The sequence below is a fragment of the Tinamus guttatus genome, unplaced genomic scaffold (genome assembly GCF_059628265.1).
Source record: "Tinamus guttatus ecotype Peru unplaced genomic scaffold, ASM5962826v1 Tinamus_guttatus_pri_ptg000247l, whole genome shotgun sequence".
Taxonomy (NCBI): domain Eukaryota; kingdom Metazoa; phylum Chordata; class Aves; order Tinamiformes; family Tinamidae; genus Tinamus; species Tinamus guttatus.
The window spans coordinates 7,948,011-7,971,346 of record NW_028288781.1 but is presented as its reverse complement, the minus strand read 5'-3'; the positions used below and the strand labels follow the sequence as shown (position 1 = coordinate 7,971,346).

Here is a 23,336-nt window from a genome sequence, read left to right as displayed (position 1 = left end):
TCACCCAGACTATGGCGATTTTGTTTTTATTTCTAATGCGAGGAAGTAGAAATGAGCCTGGGGAAGCCCCGCTCGAGCAGGCGCATTTTCCAGCCGCCTCTCGCTGGCTTCGGAGCCCGACAACCCGCGGCAGCGGAGCCCAACGAGCCGGGCTGTGCGCCCCGGGCGCCGGGGCCCTCCCGTGTGCCAGGCCGCTCTGGGAGGAAAAGGACAAAAATTAAAAATACATATGTATATACAAATATATTCCTGCTTTACATCCTGGAGGAAGGTCGGGCAGGACGGTGCTGGGAGCGGGGGCTCGGGAGCCGTCCCCCCCGGCTGGTGGGAGCTGAAGCCAGCGCAGAACCGGGGGTGGGAGCGCTGCGGCCGGGCTCGCCTTGGCACGGCGGGCTTGGCACAGCTCTGCGCGCCTTGGCACAGCTCTGCACCGCCCGGCTCGGCGGGACAGGCTCGGTTCGGCTCAGAGCGGCTCGGGGCCGCCTTTCCCCGGGGCGGCGGGGAGAACTTTCTACTTCGGCGACCTGGACCCGGGCTCCGACCGGAGCTGCAGGAGGGCAAAATCGTTGGCAGGGAAATCGGGGCGGAGGCATTTAAAAATATATTTATTTTAATTTTATTATTTTTTTCGGAAACCAAATTCGCCGATCCCGTGAAGTCTCGGGTTCGTGGGCTCGGCGCATCGACTCCCAACCCATTGCTGGCGGACTCGAGTCACCCCGGACTGGGAAGCCACTGGGGTGGCCAGAGGAGAAGGGCCACCCTCCTCTTCCTCCCTTCCCCGCAAACAAACGGCCTTTCCCCAAGAAGGAGCCATCTACCCGATCCCAGCCGCGCTCCCATATGCAGCCCCAAAGCCAGTGCCCTAGAAACGAAATCTAGGGCGGAGGCAGCGTGGGAGCCCGGCCCGGCCCCGGTTCGGCCCGGACGGTGTCGGCGGAGACCGTGGCCCCGCTGAAACCGTGTCCGTGCTCGGCGGCGGGCAGCAGCCCCCGGCCCATGCAGCACCCATGCAACGCCCCCTCCGTGGGCCTGCCCGGTGGCACCGGCCTGGGGCCCCGCACAGCCCCATCGCCACGCGGGACCGTCCGGCGTACTGGTGCGTGTGACTGGCTGGCCACACAAGGGGCCACCGAGCATGGGTACCACCGAAAGGTGCACGGGTACAGAGTGACTGTGCCCGGACACGCTGGGACAGTGCACGGATACGGGCTATGTGGGTACACACACGGTGCCACTATCACACAGGATGATGGTGCCTCGTGCAACGTTAAGTGTGCACCGGTGCGGAGCGGCTGTGCATGCTTGCAAGCGCATTGGGTGCAGTGTCAGTGTGCACGGGTGTGGTTGCAGTATGCACGGCATGGTGTGAACGAGCATGGGCGTCACTGGTCACCCACGGACACGGGGGGATAAGAGGGAGGGAGCGGAAGTGTGCACGCGCACCATGCAAGGGTGTATGGGCACCATGCAAGCGTGCACGACACCATGCAAGTGTGCATGGGCACGATGTAAGCGTGCACTGGCACCATGCAAGTGTGCACAGGCTCTGCAAACTTGCACGGGCATAGGATAATTGTGCACGGGCACAGGGGTAGTTATGCACGGGGACAGGGTAACTGTGCACAAGTACAATGAGTTTGTGCACGGAAACGGTGTCGTGCCCTGCTGTGCACGGTAACTGCACGGGATGCAATGCAGGCGTGCAGGGGGCAATGCCACAGTGCACAGGTACAGTGTAAGCGTGCAGGGACAAGGTGTGACTAGCCACGGACACCGGATGCCTGCACGGCTAGAGCGCTAAGGATGCATGGGGACAGTGCGGCTGTGCCCGGTGTACAGCGGGTGTCGCCGTGCCCATCAGTGTGCTGTGCAAGGGCTCGGGCACGGGCACCGGGCCAGTGTGGAGGGCGGCAGGGAGGCGTGCGGGGAAGCGGTGCCGCTGGGCACGGGCGCGGCGGGACCGTGCCCGATGTGCTGAGGGTGAGCGTGGGCGACACGGAGCTGCAGGCGGGCAGAGAGTGACAGCAGCGAGGACTATGTCCCCGGGTGGAGACGGGGTCCCCTGGTGAGGACGGGCTCGCCGAGCTCCTGGCTCTGCGCCTGCCGGTGCAGGTGGCCGCCCCCGGGCGCGGGACACGCAGACACGGGGCTGGTGTCGTCCGTGGGAGCGGCCTCGGGGAAGTCTTGGGCACCCGCGGGAGGTTGTGGGGTTTCCTTCGCCCAGAGGCGGGGCAGCCCCTGCGTGCCCCCCTCTGCGCAGCCCTCGCCGGCGCTGATTTCGTTTGCTAATTTTCGTGTTCCCCGTGGAAACGAAGGCGGCTCGACGGTGCCGCATTGAACGGGGTGGGAGTCGACGGCAGCCCCGGACAGCCCCACGCCCCCCCGGGGCACGGTCGCCGCTGCTCCGTCCCGCCGCCCCGAACGAAACACCCGCACCCGGGACCGCTGCTGCGCCGGGCCAGGGACCCCGCCGGCCGCGGGCAGCCGGGCCCCGGCCCCGCTCCTGTCCCGCTCCCGGTGCCGTTTCTCCCTCCAGGGTTTCCCTCGGGGGTCCTGGTCGCCCCTCGCCGTTGCCCCATGACGAAGCAGCCACTCCCGGGGGGCGCGGGGCTTCGCTCCCCGAGACGGGCCAGGGCGCCGTCGAGCACCGGGGCGGGAGCGGCCGGCGGGGCGGCCCGGCGCGGCCGCGGGGCTCGGGACTCAGTCGCTCTGCGTCTCCGAAACGTCCCCTTAACACGTCCCTTTGGGGGACACAACGAATCCTTCCCGTCCCCCGCGCCCCGCCGCCTCCCTTTGCGTTTCGAGAGCCCCCAGGCATGGTCGGAACCCCACGACGGCTCCCGGCCCTCCCGCCGCCCCCGGGTTCAGGAGTGCCAGAGCGCCGGGGCTCCCCCCGCACCCGCCGCCCCGCGGGGGAAACACCCCGGCACCCGCTCCCCTGTCTGGGCATCTCTGCTCCTGGGATCCCGCTCCTGGTATTCCCACTCCTGCATCCCTGCTCCCAGCATCCCTGCTCCCGACATCCTCCTCCTGGGACCCCACTCGCTGTGCTCACAGTCCTGCATCCCTGCTCCTGCCACCCACTCCCCCAGGATCCCTTCCTCTGGGACCACAGCCCTGGATCCCTGCTCTTCTGATCGCTGCTCCCACCCTGCCTCCAGGACTCTGCTCCTTGGTCCCTGGGCTCTCGCTCCTTGATTTGGCCATGCCTGCTCCCCGCTGCTTGGCATGGCAGTTGCACAGCCCCTGGCAGTGGCCTGGCCCTGGCACGTGCCACCTTGGAGCGGGGCCAGCTCCAGAGATGGATAATTGAAAAAATGAACACTGCGAGGAAGGACAGGAGGGAGCTGGGGCAGCACTGAGCCCAAGGGCATGATGATACACACACACGTACCCCCGCTGCACCCGCACAGGCGCACACATGCTGCAAGCACAGCCCTGCATATCCCTGCAGCGGCACGGACCGAGGGCAGGGGGGTTATGGCTCAGGTGCATCCTCAGCCTTCCAGCAGCTCTGGTGCCCCAGTTTCCCCCTTCCAGGCGTGCAAGGCACCACTAGGGTGTGCAAAGAGTGAAGATGAGATGATGGAGATGAGGACTCCATCCCTGCAGCAACACACTCGCTAAGGCAGGTGGAGAGGAGCGTGCACAGATGAGCAGGTCACCCAGCTGCCGTGGCAGCTCTTTTGCACCAAACTGCTCTGGATGCTGCAGGGCTTCACTCTTGGTTACTCCTGTTCCCCCTGCATGCCATGTCCTCGGCAAGGGACAGCACACATGGTCTCAGTGGGGGTCCATGCTGGAGTGCAGGAATCACAGGCACCCACAGGCACTGCCAACTGCAGAAGGGGCTGGGATCACATCCCATCGGAGCTGCTCCCACATTCCTGTCGCCCTCCCCAGCTCCCCTCCCCTGCCCTGCCCTGGGAATCTCTCCTCCTACATCTCCAGAAACAGGAGCCTTGTGGTGGTCTCCAGCCCAGCACCCTCCTCTAGGGACAGGATTTTCATGGCCCTGTGTCCCTAACAGGGCTGCTAGGAGATGAAACAACCATAAACCGGACCCCTCTGAGCTGGCTTCCCTCCTGCTGGGCGCAGGTGGCTCCAAAACATCTATTTTTTCCTCCATCCCGGGAGGAATCCCGGGGCGGGTCAGACACAAGACTTGTCTGTCCATCCGTGCCTCCATGCACACGGCGGAGGCAGCGGGGCGGCAAGGGGGGCTCCGGAAGGAGCGTCGGCAGCGGCTAGCCCGGCTTGCAGCTATCACTGTGCTGCAGATAATTGGTGATGATGGTGAGGAAGGAGCAGGATTGGACTTAGCAGATGTTACGGAGAGTGCTAAGTCTTAGGCGGGGAGGACGTGCTAGGAGCCAGCACCGACATGGAGGACGGGCAGCTGCAAACAGGGATGAGGACGGGACACAGCACCTGCCATGGGCGCCATGGACACGAACCACTCCAAGCGTCATTTTCATTGCAAATGTTTTCCCTTGGGATCTGGGTGGGGGGAAACCCCAGGAAACACACATCCGGATGGCGAGGAGGGCGACACAACACGATGCTCCCAGCCCGACCTACTGCGTGGCTGCATTGCTGCATTGCTCCAAGCCAGTAGCGATAACTGCGCTAACTCGCCCACAGCACCTAGCCTGATCCCCATGAGCTCCTGCTGCCAAAGCCAGCGTGTTGCAGCCGACCCGGGAATTACTGTAAGCAGCAAATCAAAGCACACACTAATTTATCCGAGGCGAAATGCCTGGCGCGTTTCTGCAAGGTCCTCTGCCGGGTGGCAAATCCGTGGCCTCCAGTTCACCTTCTGACCTGCCGTTATTCCCTCGCGCTGCCTTTGAACCATGTGACGGGCGGATTTGGCTTAACACGTATCGCTCCAGAAGGAAAGGAGGAGAAGGCGCCCGGGGGCAGCGGAGGTAATCGCGGCTGCCTGTCGGCTGCACAGGGCAGCACGGGAGCACTGCTTTGGATTAAGGACTCCGAACAGTGCCCTGCTCCTCCTCCGAGGCCTTATGGACCCTATAGCAGGTCCCTGTGGCCCCTGGGCAGAGATTTAGCGCTAACTGAGGTTTGGCTCTGCCTGGTGCTGCCCAGAGCCACCCTCGCTGCTGGGTGACCCTCCTGCTGCCCGGGGGAGCAGGGCCCAGCTGGGATGTGCCCAGATCCAGCCCGTGCAGCAGCAACCGGGCGCTCACGGGGCTGCTGCACATTGTGGAGCAGCTGGCGCAGCTGGCGGGGGCAGCCGGGTGTCACGGCGGGGGTTGCCCAAGCTGCCCCGCGCGGCTGCACTCGCCGTGGGGCGCCTGAGGCGCTGGGCGAGCTGGGGTCGAGCTGCGGCACCGTGAGCCCTTCGGCCCCGCGCGCCAGCTCGCACACTCGCAGGCTGGCACGGCGGGGACAGAGCCGCCCGGCGGCAGCGCTGCCATCGCAATGAGCCGAGGCGGCAGCGGGGGCGGCTTTTTTTCCCAGTGGAAGAGGAGCTGCGGGAAGAGCCAGCTGGCGCTGGTTTGCACTGTGGCGGAGCAGGGAACGTTTCGGTCCCGACGCTCCTGAACGCAGTGTCCTGCTCTGCTGCCCCCAGCTTTGGCATAGCCTGCAGCATTCAGTGTCACCACCCCTTCCACACCAGGACTCCCAAAGTAGGCTCCGCACTGCAAAACAGCCTGAGTGACCGGGCACAAGCTCCCTTTGGTCTTGCCATGTGTATACCCATTCCGTCAGGACGTCCCCTCGTCACACTGCAGCCTGTCCTCGGCCTGTCCCCCCCACCTTGCAGCCCCGATGCCCCGGGCAGAGTGTGGGATTAGGGCCCACGCAAGCAGCGCTGCGCCCGTGCGCCCGCGCTCCTGAGCTGCAGCCGCGGCACTGCATGTGAGCGGCTGCAGAGTGACATCTAACGGCAGCGGATGGACAGACGGACGGAGGGGCCGTGCAGGCACCGGCCCTGCAGGCTGGGCACAGGGAGGGCAGCTTTCCCGTCCCGTCCTGTCCCGTCTCGTCCCGTCCCGTCCCATCCCATCCCATCCCATCCCATCCCATCCCATCCCATCCCATCCCATCCGTGTCTTGTGTCCTGCGCAACGCCTGCCAGGGTGCCTTTTAAGGGCCCCATTGAGAAGAGAATGGGATGAGCGAGCGAAGGGCAGACTCATCCCTGCAGTTCCACGTGGGAGCTGGGCTCATCCCAGGCTGATCCCCTGGCCAAAGCCGAGGGTCAAATGTTCCTTCAGCCAAAGGTTGGACAGGACGCAGGGGAGGCCAGGGCCCCTTCTGATCCCCTCTGAACAGAAACACATCACTCGCTGCTCCGAGTTTATTCCAGGCATCCGGAGGCATCACTCTTGCCACCAGCCCAGCAAGAGTTCCTTGGGCCTGGCAGCCAGAGGGGGCTCTGAGCAGTCACAGATCCTGGGATCTAGCACACGTGGGACACCATGCACCGTCCTCGGCACTGGAGACCCTGCCGGAGTGAGAACCGCATCCATGGGGGGACAGACTCCTCCACAACGGGGACAGGAGGACGGGCTGAGAAGAGGAGGGTGCAGAGGGACGTTGGGGCTGAGGCTCCCCAGAGGTGCAACTCCCCAGGTGAGTCCCTCCCAATGCCGGCTCCATGCCCGGGGCTGGGAATCCACAGCTGTGGCCAGGATGCAGCCAGGCAAGGGGGGTCTGCGCAGAGCAGCTCCTGGATCACAGAGGTGCCAGTCTAAGAGGCTCCGTCCACCTGGAGAAGGACCTTGGGGTCAGCAGAGACGTGGAAGCCACGGGACCAGGTGGTCCTGGATTGTCCCTGTGCCCTGGACCTGCATCGAGCCCTGGGGCCAGCCTGAGACCGGCAGGACCCAACATGTCCCCAGGGCTCGGGAGAGGGTCCTGGTGCCCAGCGCATCCCACCTGCACCTGTTCCTGCTTGCTACTCAGCTCCAGGGTGTCCTCAGTCCTTGGCGGTCCCCAGAGCTTCCTCAGCCTGGGTGGAAAAAGGGGTGTTTGGGACTGAAATGTGGCACCCATCACAGGGCTACCCCCAACCCCGCCCAAGGCCACAGCCCTGTCACCTGGGCCAGAGCTTGGTGGCGGCGAAGGCAGCAGCGGCGGCACAGACGAGGGCGCCCAGCAGCCCCGCCACCACGGTGACGGCCAGCAAGTGGGAGAGGGCTGCGGGCAGAGCGCAGCATTGCAGGCAGTGCATCCGGCGTGCATGGGGATCCCCCATCCCACACTGCCGCCCCTTCAGCAGAACCTCCCCCCTTGCAAGGCTCCAGCTCCTTCAGAAAGCAGCAAAACTGGGCACTTGGCAGTGCCGCTCCCCACCGCCTCCCCGCCTGCAGCTCGTTACTCCCCCAACTCACTCCCTTGCTCCCAAATTTTGTGCTGAATGCGCAGTTTGCAAAAGGACCCCCTGCCCTTGAATTTGCAGCTAGCTAAGGGATCCCACACTGGCCCCCACCACCCACAGATTTGCAGCTTGCAAAGGGTCCTCTCTATTAGCACCCCCTCCTTGAGTTAGCAGTTTGCAAACCCTCCCTCCTTGCACTTGCAGCATGCAAAGGACATCCCTACCCTTAGATTTGCAGCTTGCAAAGGGACCCCCCCCCCACTCAGATTTTCAGCTTGCAAAGCCCCCTCCCCTTTAGCCTTGCAAAGCGCCCCCCTTCCCCGCCCCACACACACAGGGATTTGCAGCTTGCAAAGGGACTCCCCCTCCTCAGATTTTCACCTTGCAAAGCCCCCTCCCCTTCCCCCCCAGCTCTTGCCCTTGCAGGTAGCAAAGCCCCCCTGGGTCGTGCAGCCGGCAGCCCGGGCGCGCACCGTGGGCCTGCAGGTAGGCGCTGGCGCTGGCGTTGCCGGCGGCGTTGGTGGCGCGGCACGTGTACTCGCCGGCGTCGCGCGCGCCCAGCTCGGCGATCTCGAGGCGCAGCGCGTTGTGGGCGAGGAAGAGGCGCAGGCGGGGGCCCGGCGTCCCCCCGGCGTCCCCAGGCCCGCCGGCCGCCAGCAGCCGTCCCCCGCGCAGCAGGGCGAGCGCGGCGCGTGGGTGGCTGCGGGCGCTGCACGCCACGACGCCCAGCGGGGCCCCGCGGCTCTCCACGAAGGTGCGCACGGACACGTCCCGCGGGGCGTCTGCGGGGCGGCACAGCGGGGTGCGGGGCTGCAGGCACCCCCTCTGCAGCCACTCGTGTCCCCCCAGCCCCGGCCCTCGGCCTCGGAGGGACTTGGACCCGAGTGTGGGGCTGGCAGGGGGCTCTGCGCGGTGGGAGTACAAGTGCCCCGAGTGTCCGGGGCGGGGAGGAAAGAGGAGAAGAGGAAGAAGAGGGAGGAAAGGCAGAGGAAGAAGGGGATGGAAAGGAGGGGGAAGGAAGAAGGAGGGGGGAGGGAGAAGGGACCGGGGTGGGGGAAGGAAGAAGGAGGGGAAGAAAGAGAGCGTGGACAAGGGAGAGGAAGAAGCAGCTTGGGAGGAAAGGGGAGAAAAGAAGAGGGAGAGGGGAGAAATAGGAAGGAGGGGGAGGAGGAAGAGTGGGGAGGTGGGAGGAAGAACAGGCTGGAGTTGGGGAGGAAGAAGAGGGAGGAAAGCAAGGAGAAAGGGAAGGGGAAGAAGGGGATGGAGGAGGGAGGCAGGAGAGGGAGGAACGGGGAGGACGGGGTGAGTGAAAGAAGGGGATGGACTAGGGAAGGAAGAAGAGGCAGGAAGGGGGAGGAAAAAGAGGGTCAAAAGAGGAGAGGAAGAAAGGGGAGGAAAGAAGGGAGAAAAAAGATTATGGAAAGGAGAAGAAGAAGAGGGGGGGGAAAAGAGGGAGGAAGGGGAGGAAGAAGAGGGTAGAAAAGGGGGAGGAAGAAGATGAAGGAAAGGCAGAGCAGAAAGAGGGAGTGGGAGCAAGGATGGGGATGTGGAGGGAGCAGGTGGCACTCACAGGTGACGCTGAGGCTGGCGGGCACCGAGACCGCGGTGCCGCCCGTCCCGCTCGCGCGGCAGCGGTAGGAGCCGGCGTCGGCGCTGGAGACGGGCGCCAGGACCAGGGCGCCGGCGGGGCTGTCGCGCAGCCACCGGCCATCCTTGTACCAGGTGACGTTGGCCGCGGCGCCCAGCCACGAGGCCACCCGGCAGCGCAGCGTGACCACTGCGCCCTCGGCCACCTCCTCCGAGGGCTCCACCGACACTCGCACGGCTGAGGAGGAGGACGGAGGCTGGAGGTGCCACTCTGTGCTACCCCCGTGCCCCGCGGCGCCGGGGCTCACTCACGCTCTGCATCCAGGTGCGCGGAGGCGGTGGCCGCACCGCGGCCGTTGCTCGCCGTGCACTCATAGGTGCCCGCGTCCTCGGGCGCCAGCGCCCGAAGCTCCACACGCAGCGCGTTGGGCGCCGCCTGCACGGCCAGGTGCGGGTGCCGGGCGCCCTGCGCCGTGGCCACGGGCACCGGGTCGGCGCCGTGGCGCAGGGACAGCTCCGCAGGCGGGTGGCTGTCGGCCGTGCAGAGCAGCACGGCGCGCCGCCCACCTGGGCTCTCCACGAACGCCGTGAGCGACACGTCGCGGGGGGCATCTGCAAGGGCACGAACACCGGGAATGTCCTCAAAAAGGCCGTGGGCAGTGGGGCTGGCATGGGGTCTGTCACATCGCTCTGTGCTGGAGGGTTCTCATTCCCAGCTGGAGCTGGAGGTGCAGCCCAAGCGCTGGGGATGCCCACGCCTGAGCAGCCCTGAGCGCCAGCGCAACGGAGCCAGGGCTGCAGCATCACCCCAAGCGCACTGTGTCCTGCCACTGCATCCCACCAAAGCATTGCACTGCTGCTTCCCAACACCGCAATGCACTGCTGCATCCCACCTCTGCATTCTGGTACTGCATCCCACTGATACATCCCACCGTTGCATCCCACAACAGTGTCCCATAACTGTATCCCACCATGGCTTGAAGGGTGCTGGGGGTACCTGAGCCCTGCCCCGGACATCCATTGGGACAGGGGCTGCAGGTAGCAGATGGCAACACTGACTTTCCCTCGCCACATCTCAGACCCGCTGCACCCAGAGCATTTTGGGAACCCCCCGGAGTGCCCCCGCGCACGGCCCCAGCTTACAGAGCACACGCAGGGCAGTGGGCTGCGCGCGGCGGGTGCTGGTGCCCGTGCTGGCCTCGCAGGAGTAGGCGCCAGCGTCAGCGGGAGAGACACGGGCCAGGGCGAGCGCGGTGCCGGGACCCTGCGCCAGCCACTGCGTGTTCTTGTACCAGGCGTAGAGGGTCCCCACAGGGGCGCCGGGTGCCTCGCAGCTCAGTGTCACCTCGGTCCCCTCGGGCACCTCGGCTGCCGGGCGCACCACGACGCGCACGGCTGCGAGGAGGATAGAGCTGGATGGGGCTGCGCTCAGCAGGACCCCCGTAAAATGCATGAGATCCCCCAAACCCACAAGATCCCCCAAAACATGAGACCCACGAGTCCCCAGAAACCACGAGAACCCACCAAAACATGCAAGACAACCAAAAACATGAGACTCATGGGTCCCCTCAAACCCCTGACATGCCCCAAATCCCACAAGACCCCCTCCAACAACCGGGAGCCCCATAAAACCCACAAGACCCCCTAAAGCTTATGAGATCCCCCAAAACACAAGATCTATGATGTCCCAACCTCCTGAGATATCCCAAAACCCGTGAGGCCCCTCCCCAAAAAACACCAGACGCCCACAACCCATGAGACCTCCAAAAATACAATATTCATGAGCTTTCATGAGCATCCCAAAACCAATGAGGCCCCTAAAGTCTACAGATTGGGTCCTCAAAGACCCACAAGGTTCCCCAGCCCCACCAGTTCCCCAGACCCATGAGCCCCTCCCAAATCCCATGAGCCTCAGGAACTCTGAGGCCTCCAAGTTCCCCCAGACCTCCAAGCCCCGCCAGCTCCCCAAACCCCCCAAGCTCCCAAGCCTCCCCCATGCCCCCAAGCCCCCTAAGCCGCACAAACCCTCAAGACCCACAAGCTCCTCCAAGCCCTAGGGCTGCCCAAGCCCCATGAGACCCATGGGCTCCCCAAGAACATTGAGCCCTCCTGAGCTCCATGAGCCTCCCAAGACCTCTGAGTCCCATGGTCCCCACAAAACGCCTGACCACCACAAACCACCCAAGACCCCTAAGGTTCCCGAATCCCATGGGTCCCATGAGCCCCCAAGACCTCTGAGTCGCACGGATATCATGAAATAGCTGGGCCCCATGAGCCCCCCAAGCCCCATGGGCTGTCCCCACCGGGGGAGAGCCAGCAGCTCCCCCTATCCATCCTCTTCTGCTGGCACCCAAGGTCTCCAGCACTCCTGAGCCCCCTGGCTCCCTGATGCCGGGGTGTCCCGCGGGTGTCCCCAGGGGCACACTCACCCTGCGGGCGCAGGGACAGGGACGCGCGGGCGCTGCCCAGGGGGCTGCGCGCCCAGCACTCGTACTCGCCGTCCGCAGCGGCACCCAGCTCCAGCCGCAGGGCGCTGGGTCCCCGGCGTCCCCGCGTCCCCGCGGGGCTGGCGGCCAGCAGCGTCCCCGCGCGCCGCAGCGACAGCTCCGCCGCGGGGCTGCCCTCGGCCGAGCACGCGAGCACGGCCGCGTCGCCCGCATCCGCCTCCACCAGCGCCCGCAGCCGCACGTTCCGCGGGGGGTCTGCGCGGGAGAGAGTGGGGAGAAAAAGCTGGATCCAGACCATTTTTTAACCCCGCAGCATCTTTGCATGAGGATGCACAGAACCCCTCTTGCACAAAAACCCCCCTGGCAAGGCTGGCAGGGAAGGTGTGCAGATGTGCGCTGCAATTCAGCCCTGTAATGCCAAAGTTTTGTTATAGATGTATCCACTTTTTAGCCGCACCCATCTTCCCTTCCTCATGCAGAAGCCGGAGGAAGGACATAAATGCGGTGCTCAGGTGTAGGTCAATCTGTGGGGCTTTCCAGGAAAGATGTTCCATGACCCAAAGACCCCCCAGCTTTCCAAACTAAAGCCATTGCTTTCTACTGAAAAGGCAAACTTTCTGCCAGCCTGACTTGCAACTGCCTTTTTTTTTTTTTTTTTGGTGCGCGTCTTTTTTTAAACGACGTCTGCTATTCATTTTCCAAATCAGAGTAAGAAAAAAAGCAATGTTTCTGGAAAGCCAAGCATTTCTCCTCCCTCCTCTCACCACGGAACAGGCCGCTGGGAGGCTGTGAGATGGGGATCTTTGCTGGGATTTGCCCTCTGCTGGGATTTGCCCTGGGTCCCCCCGCGGGTACTCACAGAGGACATCGAGGGCGCGAGGGGCTGAGCTCCGGGCACCCTCAGGGCTCTGCATAGTGCAGTGGTAGGTGCCGGCATCGGCCGCGGTCACGCGGGGGAAGATGAGATGGGGGTCAGCGCTATCGCTTAGCCAGGCGCCGTCCTTGAACCAGGCGTAGGTGAGCGGCCCGCTGCTGCCACCACGGGCCACCGCGCACGTCATGTTCACGGTGTCGCCTTCACGGACCTCTGGGGACGGGGATATCCAAAGCCTGGCAGCTGAGCAGGAAGGAAGAGAACAAAACCCAGGCATGGAGAGCGACAGCCGTGTTGGTGGTAGAGCTGACCCAGCTTGGGCTCTTGTGCTCCATGCAAGTGATGAGGAAACGGCCTCATGTGATGCCTTTCTGACATGATCATCCTTGGGGAGCCCTCCCCGCAACACACATCTCTCTCTGCTTCTTCCCTCTGCCTACACTACTTATCCTCTTCTCCTCCAGAGCATCCGTGAGCATGGTGCTCCACAATGCTCTGTGATGCTCCCCCATTCTCCACAATGTTCCACCGTGCTCTGTGGTGGTCCCTGATGCTCCCCCATGCCCCACAATGCCCCACCATGCCCCACCATGCTCCACCATGCCCCACGATGGTCCATGATGCTCCGTGAGCATCCTCCATCTCATGTCCCCATGCCAACCTCCCCACATTGCTGGCGCCCTCCACAGTCCATCCACCCGCCTCCATCCCCACTCCCGTTCCCATTCCTGTCCCTCCGGGCAGGAGCAGCCCCACACTCACTGCCCGCCGTGAAGTTGCCTGTGATGCTCGCGTTGCCGTGGGCATTGCTGGCCCAGCACACGTACTCCCCTTCGTCCTCCATCACCACGGCGCGGATGGTCACACGCAGGCTGTTGAGCGAGGAGGCCACGGCGAGGCGCGAGGCCATCGCGGGCTGGGGCTGGGTGCTGGAAGCCACCAGCGTGTCCCCCTTGAAGAGCTCCAGCGCAGCCGGGGGGCTGCTGTCCACGGAGCACTGCAGGATGCCCAGCTGCCCCCGGGATGTCTCCAGGAAGGAGGTCAGCACAGGCTGCCGGGGTGGATCTGTCCAGTGAGAGCACGTGTGAGCGCCGCACACTCCCAAATGTCCTCATTGCAGCTCCCCTTCTCCAGCTCTGTGTCACACTGCTGTCCCCACAGGGATTTTGGATACCCAGGGTGTTCTTGACATCCCTGCTAGCACTCAACTGCAGCCCCAGGTTGGCAGCACCCTACACTTGCAGCAGGGCATAACCAGACCTTCCCCAGTTTATCCCTCCACCCCAGATAGAGAATGCTGAAAAAAATAAGGTAAATTCAGCTCATTTTAACAGAACTGAAACAAACAGCATTGCAATTTCCTATCCTATGTGATGAGACACAGGATGGCCACGTCATCTCTGACCAGAAGGTTACGTTTGAGGTGGGATGTGTTTGGCTGAGGAGCGTCTTAGTCCAGACCAAGGATGCTCCTCTGTAGAGGAGATGTGTTCCCGTAGGTCATACTGCTTCCAGCACTCCAAGTTTCATCACAGAATTTGACAAGTCCTGGGCAAAACCCAGAATTTCCCGAGGTGACCCCACTTACAGAAGACACGCAGGCCGATGGACGGGGAGATGCTGGTGCTGGCATCTGTGATACTGTGGGCTTTGCAGTGGTAGGAGCCTGTGGCCTCGCTGGAGATACGGGTCAGGGCAAGGAAGTTGTCTGAGCTCTCCTGGACTTGCTTGCTGTTCTTGAACCACGAGTAGATGGTGTCCTCTGATGGCTCTCCGAGCAAGTCACACGTCAGGGAGACATTGTCACCTTCTATCACCTCCGTGGATGGCACAACAAGGACTCTGGCCACTAGAGCATATCGAGAAGCCACAGGCAGGTCAGAGTCTCGTGCCGGGACCAGCTCCTTTCCCCTAGCATCCCACAGGAACCACAAGCTGGAGCTTGTGATGGGCTTGGAGGTGTCACAGTGTCACACCAATCAGGTTTGGCAGAACCTTTCTGAGGCCACCCAGACCTCTGCAGCCCAAGACTGGAGTGACCTCGGCCACCAGCACTAGTCAGCTTGCAGCAAACCAAAGACATGGCTTGTGCAATGGGCTGAACCTACTAATGCTCTTGTTAAAATCAGGATGCTGGGCACCACTGAGTGGCAGTGGGCACGTCTCTACAGGCACAAGCACTTAGAGCTCTTTGCTAGAGAGCCAAATCCCAGCCCAGAAGTCCAGAAAACGAATTAATCTCTGGATTCCTGATAAATTCCCAGTGCATATAAGGTGTTGGCCAAGCACAAAGTTACCGGGTCCAGGCGCAGAGCCTGGAGCTCCCCAGGCTCCGGAGCGCTGGTTCTGCACCAGCGTGAACCATAAGCAGCCACAGAGGCTCCTTCCCCTGTCCCAGAGAGTCACCTGTGCAGGTGACGGCCCCCAGCTCATACCAGAGCTCATACTGTGACAGAGAGATGCTATAGAGCCTCCTGCTTCTGTAGAAAATGCTTTAACAGACACCATTTCCCGCTGTGATCGGGGCTGTCTGGCCATCGCCTGAGATGCTCAGTGACATTTCTCTCAGCTGCTGCGGTCGTGGGACAGTTCCCGGAGCGCTACCTCTCCCCAGCGACGCTCAGCAAAGGTCACGGCTCAGGCTGGTGCAGAGCTGCAGCCCCCTTCCCTCCCCACCTCCCGCTGCACCGATGCGCTCAATGTGCCGGGATGCGCTTCGGGGAGCGACCGTCGCAGAGAGGCCCTCGCTGCCCATCGCAGCCCCAGCCTGCAGGGTGGGTGAGCACCCCTCGAGTCCCGCTGCTGCCTCCACGATGGGGATGGCTGGTCCCCGAGGCGGCGCCGCGTGGCAGGGCATTGGTGACCCCAACACGTCATCCCCCTGCACTCACTCTGCACGCGGAAATAGAGGCGCTGGGATGCGGTGCCGTGCGCGTTGGTGGCCGTGAAGCGGTAGCTGCCCTCATCCGCCAGCGTGACATCCCGCATCTCGGCTCGCAGGGCGTTCGGCGAGGCCGTGACACTGACTCGCTGGCTGGGGCTGTGGCCTGGGGCGCTGGAGGCCACCAGCTCGTCGCCCTTGTAGAGGTCCAGCTGGGCAGCGGGGTTGCTCTCCACGGCGCCCTGGAAGACAGCCAGCCTCCCGCGCTGTGTCTCCAGGAGGACGGTCACCCGCAGGTCCCGCGGAGGGTCTGCACAGGGAGGGATGCCGCTTCGGTGCCAGGGCCGCCTCCGGGAGCTTCCCGCTGCTCCGAGGCTCACGCGCAGCTGCCAGCCCCGGCACACAGAGTCTCCTGGAGGCAGCAGCCACCGAGATGGGCCACCAGCTCATTGCTTTGCAGAGAAAAAACGGTAAAATGAATCTCCTTTTTGCAGTGTCAGAGTAGGGGACCGCTTGGTCCCCCAGCAGCAGGTGCCAGCATGGGCTTTTCCAGGAGGTAATGCTGCTCTGTCATGTGGCTCTGCTCCTGCTAGGCAGCACACACATGCCTGGGCACACACCGAGCACCAACGAGCTCAGCAGGGACACAGCGGCAGATGTCCTCGCTCGCTCGGTCACAGCAGCTCTCCTGCAGAAGCAGCAGGCTCTGCAAGGAGCAGAGAGGCCCTCACGATGCAGCAGGGCAGGAGAAGCAGGAGCTGGAGGCTGCTAGGGCAGAGTGGCAGCAGAGGGGTTGGATGCGGGAAGCAGCAGCACGGGGTCCAGGCAAGGGGAGAGGGGCTCCCACCCCATCCTTGCATGCACACATGCACACGCACACTGTATCCCCACGCTTATTTGATTTTTGCAAAGCCGCGTGCACGCTCGCATCCCTCCTGCGTGCTTGCAGCAGCACAGCGAGAGCAAGGACACGTCCCCTGTCCAGAGCCCCGAGGCGCGCTCCAGCGGGTGTGGGGACACCCCCATGCTGCACTCACACATCACATCCAGGGCGAGCGGGGCCGAGCTCCGGCTGACCCCGTCCGCGGTGGCTTTGCAGTGGTAGAGGCCGGCGTCGGCGCGGGCCGCTCGCGGGAACGTCAGGGAGGCAGCTGGTGCCTGGGGCAGGTGGTGGCCGTTTCGGTACCAGGTGATGTTGGGCGGCGCAGCAGAGCCGCTGCTCACGCGGCAGGTCAGGTTGACGGCTTGGCCTTCCAGCACCCGCGGGGAGGGATCCGCCTGCACGCGGGCACCTAGGGCAGGGCAGGGCATGAGCTGGGCAGAGCCGCCCCGGAGATTTCAACTGGGGTTCAATAGGACTCGCAGTTTGGGCCCAAACTGGCCACTGACGGCGCTGCGGGGAGCAGTCCCTTGGAAAGACAACACGCAGCAAAGGCGCCCCTGCAACTCCATCCTCTCCAACTCCCCAAGGCTGTGCTCCTGCTCTAGGAATTCTCTGCATCCCCTCTCCCAGGAGAGCATCAGGACCTTCCCTCCGGAAACTCTTCTACATCCGCATTAGATCAGCCCCCCGTACTGCAACCCAGGGCAAAGGGACTCTCCCGCTTCCCATCCACCCCTTTGGCTTCCGACCCATCACCCCTTTGGCAATGCTCACTCTCAGCCGTGAAGACCACGGAGGCGCTCGCGTTGCCATGGGGGTTGCTGGCCAGGCACACATAGGTGCCCTCGTCCTGCAGCACCACGTCGCGGATCTCCACCCTGAGGCTGTTGAACGCGGGGACAGCGCGGATCCGGGGATGGCGGGCGGCGCGGCAGCCCCCCGTGCACGCCACGGCCTCGTCTCCCCGCAGCAGCGTCAGCTGCGCCGCCGGGGCGCTCTCCACCGCGCACTCGATGATGCCCAGGCGCCCGCCCTGGCTCTCCAGGAAGGAGCTCATCACGGGCGGCCGGGGAGGGACTGCCGGGCACAACGGAGCTGTGAGATCAGTGTCCGCCCCACGGATGGGGAGCACCCCCAGAAACCTGCTCTTAGCACCATCCAACCACTTCAGATGGAGCCACAAGCCACCAGCTACCTGAGACACTCTTGCGCATCCCACTGCCCTTACCCAGCACTCGGATCAGTGCCAGAGGTGCCCCACAGCAGGAGATGGCACTTACAGAGCACACGCAGGGACACGGCCGCCGAGGTGTCACCACTGTGGGTTTGGCAGTGGAAGGCACCGGTGTCCCCCGCGGAGACGGAAGGGAAGAGCAGCGTCGCTGCCGAGCTCTGCGACAGCTGCCGGCCATTCTTGTACCAAGTGTAGGAGGCGGCGGGACGGGCGGCCTCGCACGTCAGAGTGACCGCGTCCCCCTCGCGCACCTCCGCCGCGGGCTGGATCAGCACCCGTGCAGCTGTGGGAGGCAAGGAAACAGCTGCGGAGAGACCGCTGCATCCTGCAGCTCCTCCCGCGAGCCAGTCCAGCCCTGCAGGACACCGGCACCGCTGGCCTGGGGTGAGTTGGAGGTATCTCCATCCCTGTGCTTCTCCAGGATGTCATCTTGTTCCTGCCAAGAGACACCTCCACTCGGAGCATTTGCTCCCCAGCATGGAGACACTTCCGAATATTCAAAGTGATCCCACAAGCTCCAGTGCCCAAACAGGTGCTCATTCCCTTTGCAATGGGAATTTCAAATGCGTGTTGGCATCTGGGGAAGGTTCCCCTCAGGAATGGCTTGTCCAGGGCTTTCCCTTCTCTCCCCGGCAAATGTGGCAAAGGAGCCACCTCATTCTGTCAACTCTGTCTCCAATTTCAGAGCTGGGGAAGAGGCCAAGTGGCAGGGAGGGAGCAGGGGGACATGGCTTGGGTGGCAGCAGAGGCCCCTCAAGGCTGGGCTGGGAAGGTGATCGTGTTGATACGGGGCCCCTGGGCTCTTGCGCCTTGGTGCTGCCGCGTCTCCATCACGTCCCGGCTCACAGATAAGGGGCTCTGCCTGGGCACACCCAGCCTGGATGAGGTTGGGGTGCTCCAGTAGGTCCCATCCAGGCTTCAGGAGGGCCTGGTCCCTCTTGACAGGCAGAAACAGCCCACACGGACCCAGTTATCAGCAGCAGCCCACGAGCCACCAGAGGAGGCACCACGCTCCAAGAGCAGGAGCAAGCCTTGGCGAAGCCAAGACATCCAGCAGCACCTTCCCACCCAGCAGCAACCAGGACCACGGGACTCACTGCGGGCAAGGAAGAACTTGCTGGCGGTGGCATTGCCGAAGGCGTTGTGGGCCTCGCAGCGGTACTCGCCGCTGTCGGCCGGTTCCACCGCGCGCATCTCCAGCCGCAGGGAGTTGCGGGCTGTGACGATGCTGAGCCGCCGGCCAGGAGCCTCGTGCGAGCTGCTCGTGGCCACCAGGTTGCCGTCGTGGTAGAGGGACAAGGTGGCCGGTGGGTGGCTGTCCACGGTGCAGTGCACGATGGCCAGCTGGCCGCCTGGAGCCTCCTGGAACAGGGCGATGTTGGGGATCCGGGGGGGATCTGTGGGAACAGGGACAGGGAGGGACTCTGAATGCAGCAGAGGCCCCAGCGCAGGGTCCCCTACCTACATGCGCCGCATCCAAGGCCAGCACTGCCAGCAAACACAGCTGCTCGCTGGAGCTGCTTTCTCACTTACGTCAGCAGGTTATATTTACTCTCAGAAATGTCAACGCCAAACCCAAGAGTCGTTTTATTTTTCCCCTGACTTGCAAAAGCTCTCAGGCTGTTATTATCATAGCTGTCTCGGTGCTTTGCAAGAGTTTATGGCCCTGGAGCAGAGCAGGGGGGCATGTGCTGGATGCGGTAGTGGACGGGTAGGGAATACAACGTTACAGTGTCCCCAGATGCTGCTCGTGCCCAGGAGCCCTTGCCCTGCTGCATCTCCTCCTCCCCACACCCAGAAGGATTGGACACCCCCGTGCTGGGTGTTTGGGGCAAGTATTCTGCTTTTGCTTGGGGATTGCACAGCACCCGACCCAAAGGGATGCTCAAAGGAGCCCACAGAGCGGTGGCAGTGGCCATAGGCACTCACAGGTGACACTGAGGCTGACGGCCGGGGATGTCACGCTGCCCAAGTCATCCTGCACCTTGCACGAGTAGTAGCCCACGTCGCCGATGGCCACATGGCGGAACACGAGTGTGCGAGCAGGGCCCTCCTGCAGCCACGCGCTGTTCTTGTACCACGTGTAGTTGAGCTCGCGGCTCTCGCCGCCGGGCACGTCGCAGGACAGCGTGGCCATGGTGCCCTCCCGCACCTCGGCCGCTGGGCTCACGGACACCTCTGCAGCTGGAGGCGACGGGACACCCACCTCGGAGCCATCCCAAGCAGGATGGAGAGCCCCCAACCCCCGGGGCGGCACAAAGTGACATAGGAGGCCCCCATCCCACGCCTGCTTCATCCCCAGCACTTACAGAAGACGAAGAGGGTCAGGGCAGGCGCCGCTCTGGACCCCACCGCATTCTCAGCCTCGCAGTGGTACCGTCCGTAGTCCTCCCGACGGACGTGCCGGAGGGTCAGGACCTGCTCGCTGCCCACAGCCGCGCCATCCTTGTACCAGCGGTACGCGGTGACGGGCGGGTAGCTGCTGTTGACGGCGCAGGCGAAGGACACGGCATCGCCCACGCGGATGTTCTGCGCGGAGGGCTGCATGGACGCCGCGATGCCCTGCGGTGCGTCTGCGGGACACACGGACAGACGGCAGCGCTGAGGAGTGCCACAAACGGCGCAGGGTCCAGTGGCCGCAAAGGGGGACCCGGGTGGCTCTGGGCAGGGAGGGATGCGGGACTTCTGCCAGCACAAGCTATGGAGATGGGTGTGAAGCTATGAGGAGGAGGAGGACAGGGAAGAAGGGAGCTGGATGTGCTCTGGCTCCTGGTGGAGAGGCGGGAGAGCCCACGCGTGCCGAGCCGCCCCACGTACGTCTCACCCGCAGGACGAGCTCCCTCGTGGCCTTCCTGGAGCCCAGGGAGAGCTCGCAGAGCAGCTTCTTGCTGTGGTCCTTCCAGGAGAAGGAGGTGGTGAGGCTCTGGTGGAGGAGCACGCCGGCCGTGTCCAGCCGCAGGCCGGTGGCCACCGTGGAGAGCTGCGCATCGTAGCCGCTCCAGCGCAGGCTGACGCTGCCGAAAGGGCACGCGTAGGGAGTGGAGCAGTTGAAGGTGACCACGGCCCCCTCAGAGACCTCCTCGCTGGCCGCAATGCTCGGCTGCTGGGGGTTGTCTGGGGATGGAGAGCACAGGGCAGGCAGTGGGACACCCGTGGCGGACGGACAGGCGGACGGACGGGCGGACACGCGGCGGCGCTCACCCGCCACGGCCAGCAGCACGTCCTGCGCGGCCGACCAGCGGTCCCCGTCGACGATCTCGAAGCGGAACCGGTAGCTGCCGCTGTCCTGGGGCGTCGCGTCCGCGAGCAGCAGCGTGCAGTTGTGTGCAGCCCGGTCCCCCAGGAGCCTGGTGCGGCCCCCAAACCTGCTGTCCACCTCTCCCGGGGACTCCGAGTGATAGACCACCTTCCTGTCACCATTGTAGTCCCTGTACCAGATGGCCACGATGCCGGCGTTGGCCGAGACGTCACTGGGGTAGCTGAAGGTGCAGGGCACGACCACACAGGAGCCCATCAGGCCCTGCACGGATGCGGGGTAGGTGACACCCCACGAGCCAAGGACTGCAGCAGAAGGGACAGGAAAGGAGTCAGGGCACAACAGAGCCTCTGTGGAGGCGACCACATGGTGACACATCCATAGGTGTCACCATGTGCGACTCTCAGCTCTGCACATCCATGGATGCACCACGTTGGATGCAGAGGGGAAGGATGCGCGCAAGATGAGATCCTGCAGGACCAAGTCTCTGGAGGAAAAGTGGGATACGTCTGGCAAAAGCCTGGCAGGCAGGCAATGGAGCCTGGCAGGCAGGCAATGGCTTTGGAGAGCCAGCACCAGGCCACTGGAATCAGGAGGGAATGCGGGGCCATACCGTGGGGGATGAGACCGGCCAGCAGGACAAGCTGCGGGATGTGGAGCATGGCAGTCCAGCAGGGATGCACCTGGTCCTGGGGAGCTGTCGTGTTCACGTCCAGCAAGGGACGTCTCAGCAGCAAGAAGAGACGAAGGCCCTTGAAATGGGAGACAAGTGGGTGAAGGCCAGTTTTCCTCCCCATTGCACCAGCCCCATCACTCCTCAACCCAGGGGAAAACACAGAGGAAAGGGGGTTGTTTAAAAACTCCGCCAACGCTGCATTACCCAGTGCAGCCAGTCGAGCCTGGCTTAAATCACAGGTCAGGTCTGAGCTGATAACATACAAACTGCACAGCAGAAAAGTGCCACTTTGGCAGCACAAGGATCACTAGACACCTATAAACTTAATGGCATTAAGGGGTCATTGTTATTTTACCTGCCCTTTAAAAGAGAGGAGGTTAGGGATTGATTTTGATGTTCGGTGAGTCTTTTCTACACTTTTTCATTCTTCCTGCAGTCTTCCCACTGGGCTTTATTCCCTAAGAGATGGGACCTTTTAAGGCAAACCTTGCCATTAGCAGATGCTGGCTCGTGGGAGAAGCCACCCCACAGTCCCGGTTTAACCCCAGCAGCAGCAGGAGCTGCGGTGCTGGGGAGGAAGGAAGCCTGCGGCGCACGCCCTGGCCCTTTCCCGATCAACTCTGCGCTCCCACTTTCATTTCTGCTGCTTCCATCCCTGCTTCCCTTGGCCAGGCTGCTGCGATGCCACCGGAGCCTCTGCGGAGGCGCCGTGTCCTGCTGGGATGCAGGAGCTGCCGAGGGAGCCCCACATTGAACCCCCGGGGTTTGCAGCAGCGGCTTCGCGGCTGCGGATCTCAGCAAACGCCTTGCGCGGGGGCTCATCCGTGCATGCACACAGCAACGCGACGGAGCATTAGCAGAGCGGTAGTGCACAGCACGGCACGATGACATGGGCTAGTGAGTAATGAGGTGCAATGCGCTGGAAAGCAGGGGGAAAAGCCATCACCTAGTGAAACACCAGTCTGCAATGCACCCGTGCTCATGCACATATTTGTGCACCCTGAGCGACCACCCGCCTGTCCCTGTGGGCTGGGGACGGCCAGCAAAGCCCCTGCAAGGACTCCCGTGCCAGCAGGTGACAGTGGTGCCACAGGCATCGCTGGCAGAGCCCAAGGGGGACAAGGGGAGAGCTCTGCCCTTTGCTGCCTCCTCCTCCTCCTTCCCGGGCCCCACAAGATGCGGGAACGGTACCTGCACAGCGGGGAATGGTGCTGCCGCCCTCCGGGAGCGCCGAGCTGCAGACGGTGCTCCCGGCGCCGCTATTTATCCCTGCGCAGGGTGCAGGTCCCAAGCACGCAGCACTTCCCCTTCGGGGCTTCTGCCGCCGCTTTTGGGAAGTGCGCGGCCTCGTCAGCTCTTTCTGGCGGCACCAAGGTGGAGGCAGCGCCACGGGGGGCTGCAGCTCTCCCCACGGATTTGCAAGGGGCAAGGGAAGCCCCATGAGGGGCTCGGGGGCACATCGGGCAGCCCAGTCTATGAGGGACCTCTGGGAGAGAGGAGTTTGGCAGGAGGTGGGAGATGCTCCAGCACTGGTGCACCAGGGCCCGGCAGGGCGGTCCCGGCTGCTCCGTGTGGTCCGCAGGTGTTGTTTTTTTTTTTTTGCTGTGTCTTGCAGAGTTTTACATGAAGCACATCCCAACAAAAAAAGGGCTCAGGCAGCTTTCAGGGGGCCATGGCAAAGCACCGGGAGATGCAGAGCTCCCTGGATAAGCAGGTCTGACAGGGAGGGTTTGGCTGATTTCCTGGGCTCCAGGAGGAAGCTCTGCTCTCCAGAGAAGCCAGCTGATCTCCAGGGCTTCGGAGCAGGATCCAGGTACGGCCCTGGGTGCAGGGAGTGCGGAGCCCATCCGGGTGTGCGAGTGGGACCGGGAGGCTCCCCCGGGGAACAGGACTGACCCGGTTCTGCGGCACCAAGACCTCACTCCAGCCCAGCCAAAGCTGGCGGCTCCTCTCGACCCTCTTCCAGAGCCCTTTGGATACCCACATTCCCAGAGTAACTGGCTGTGGGGCTAGCACTGTGGGGCCAGCATGGGAGCCCCATCCCTGCTTGGTGGATGCGTCCTCGGGGCCGCAAGCTCTCCGGGAGCTCCCAGCCTGTGCTCCCGTGCACTTCCAGCAGCTCCAAGCTTGCCCCTGCAGCCACC

The 23,336-nt window shown here is 63.6% G+C and overlaps 1 protein-coding gene across 1 annotated transcript; it reads right to left on the bottom strand.

Moving 5' to 3' along the window:
• Positions 1 to 5,267: 5,267 nt before the first annotated feature.
• Positions 5,268 to 22,280, bottom strand: SIGLEC1 (sialic acid binding Ig like lectin 1). The gene is made up of 22 exons (XM_088526512.1): positions 22,265 to 22,280; positions 21,130 to 21,186; positions 20,462 to 20,821; positions 20,078 to 20,374; positions 19,570 to 19,833; positions 19,190 to 19,444; positions 18,358 to 18,657; positions 17,307 to 17,543; positions 16,801 to 17,103; positions 16,181 to 16,435; positions 15,154 to 15,453; positions 13,851 to 14,111; positions 13,025 to 13,327; positions 12,248 to 12,505; positions 11,371 to 11,643; positions 10,085 to 10,336; positions 9,254 to 9,553; positions 8,925 to 9,179; positions 7,828 to 8,136; positions 7,074 to 7,173; positions 6,904 to 6,985; positions 5,268 to 5,498 (listed from the first exon to the last, which is right to left on the bottom strand). The coding sequence occupies exons 2-22, from the start codon at positions 21,176 to 21,178 to the stop codon at positions 5,268 to 5,270; spliced, it is 5,244 nt and encodes a 1,747-aa protein (XP_088382638.1). The 5' UTR covers positions 21,179 to 21,186; positions 22,265 to 22,280.
• Between the last annotated feature and the right edge of the window lie 1,056 nt (positions 22,281 to 23,336).

Coding starts and splice junctions, on each gene's coding strand:
- SIGLEC1 (XM_088526512.1), bottom strand. CDS start 21,178: ATGCTCCACATCCCGCAGCTTGTCCTGCTGGCCGGTCTCATCCCCCAC. Junction 19,445..19,569: donor CCTGACCCTCTTCGTCTTCT/GTAAGTGCTGGG, acceptor CGTCGCCTCCAG/CTGCAGAGGTGTCCGTGAGC. Junction 16,436..16,800: donor CGTGGTCTTCACGGCTGAGA/GTGAGCATTGCC, acceptor GCCCTGCCCTAG/GTGCCCGCGTGCAGGCGGAT.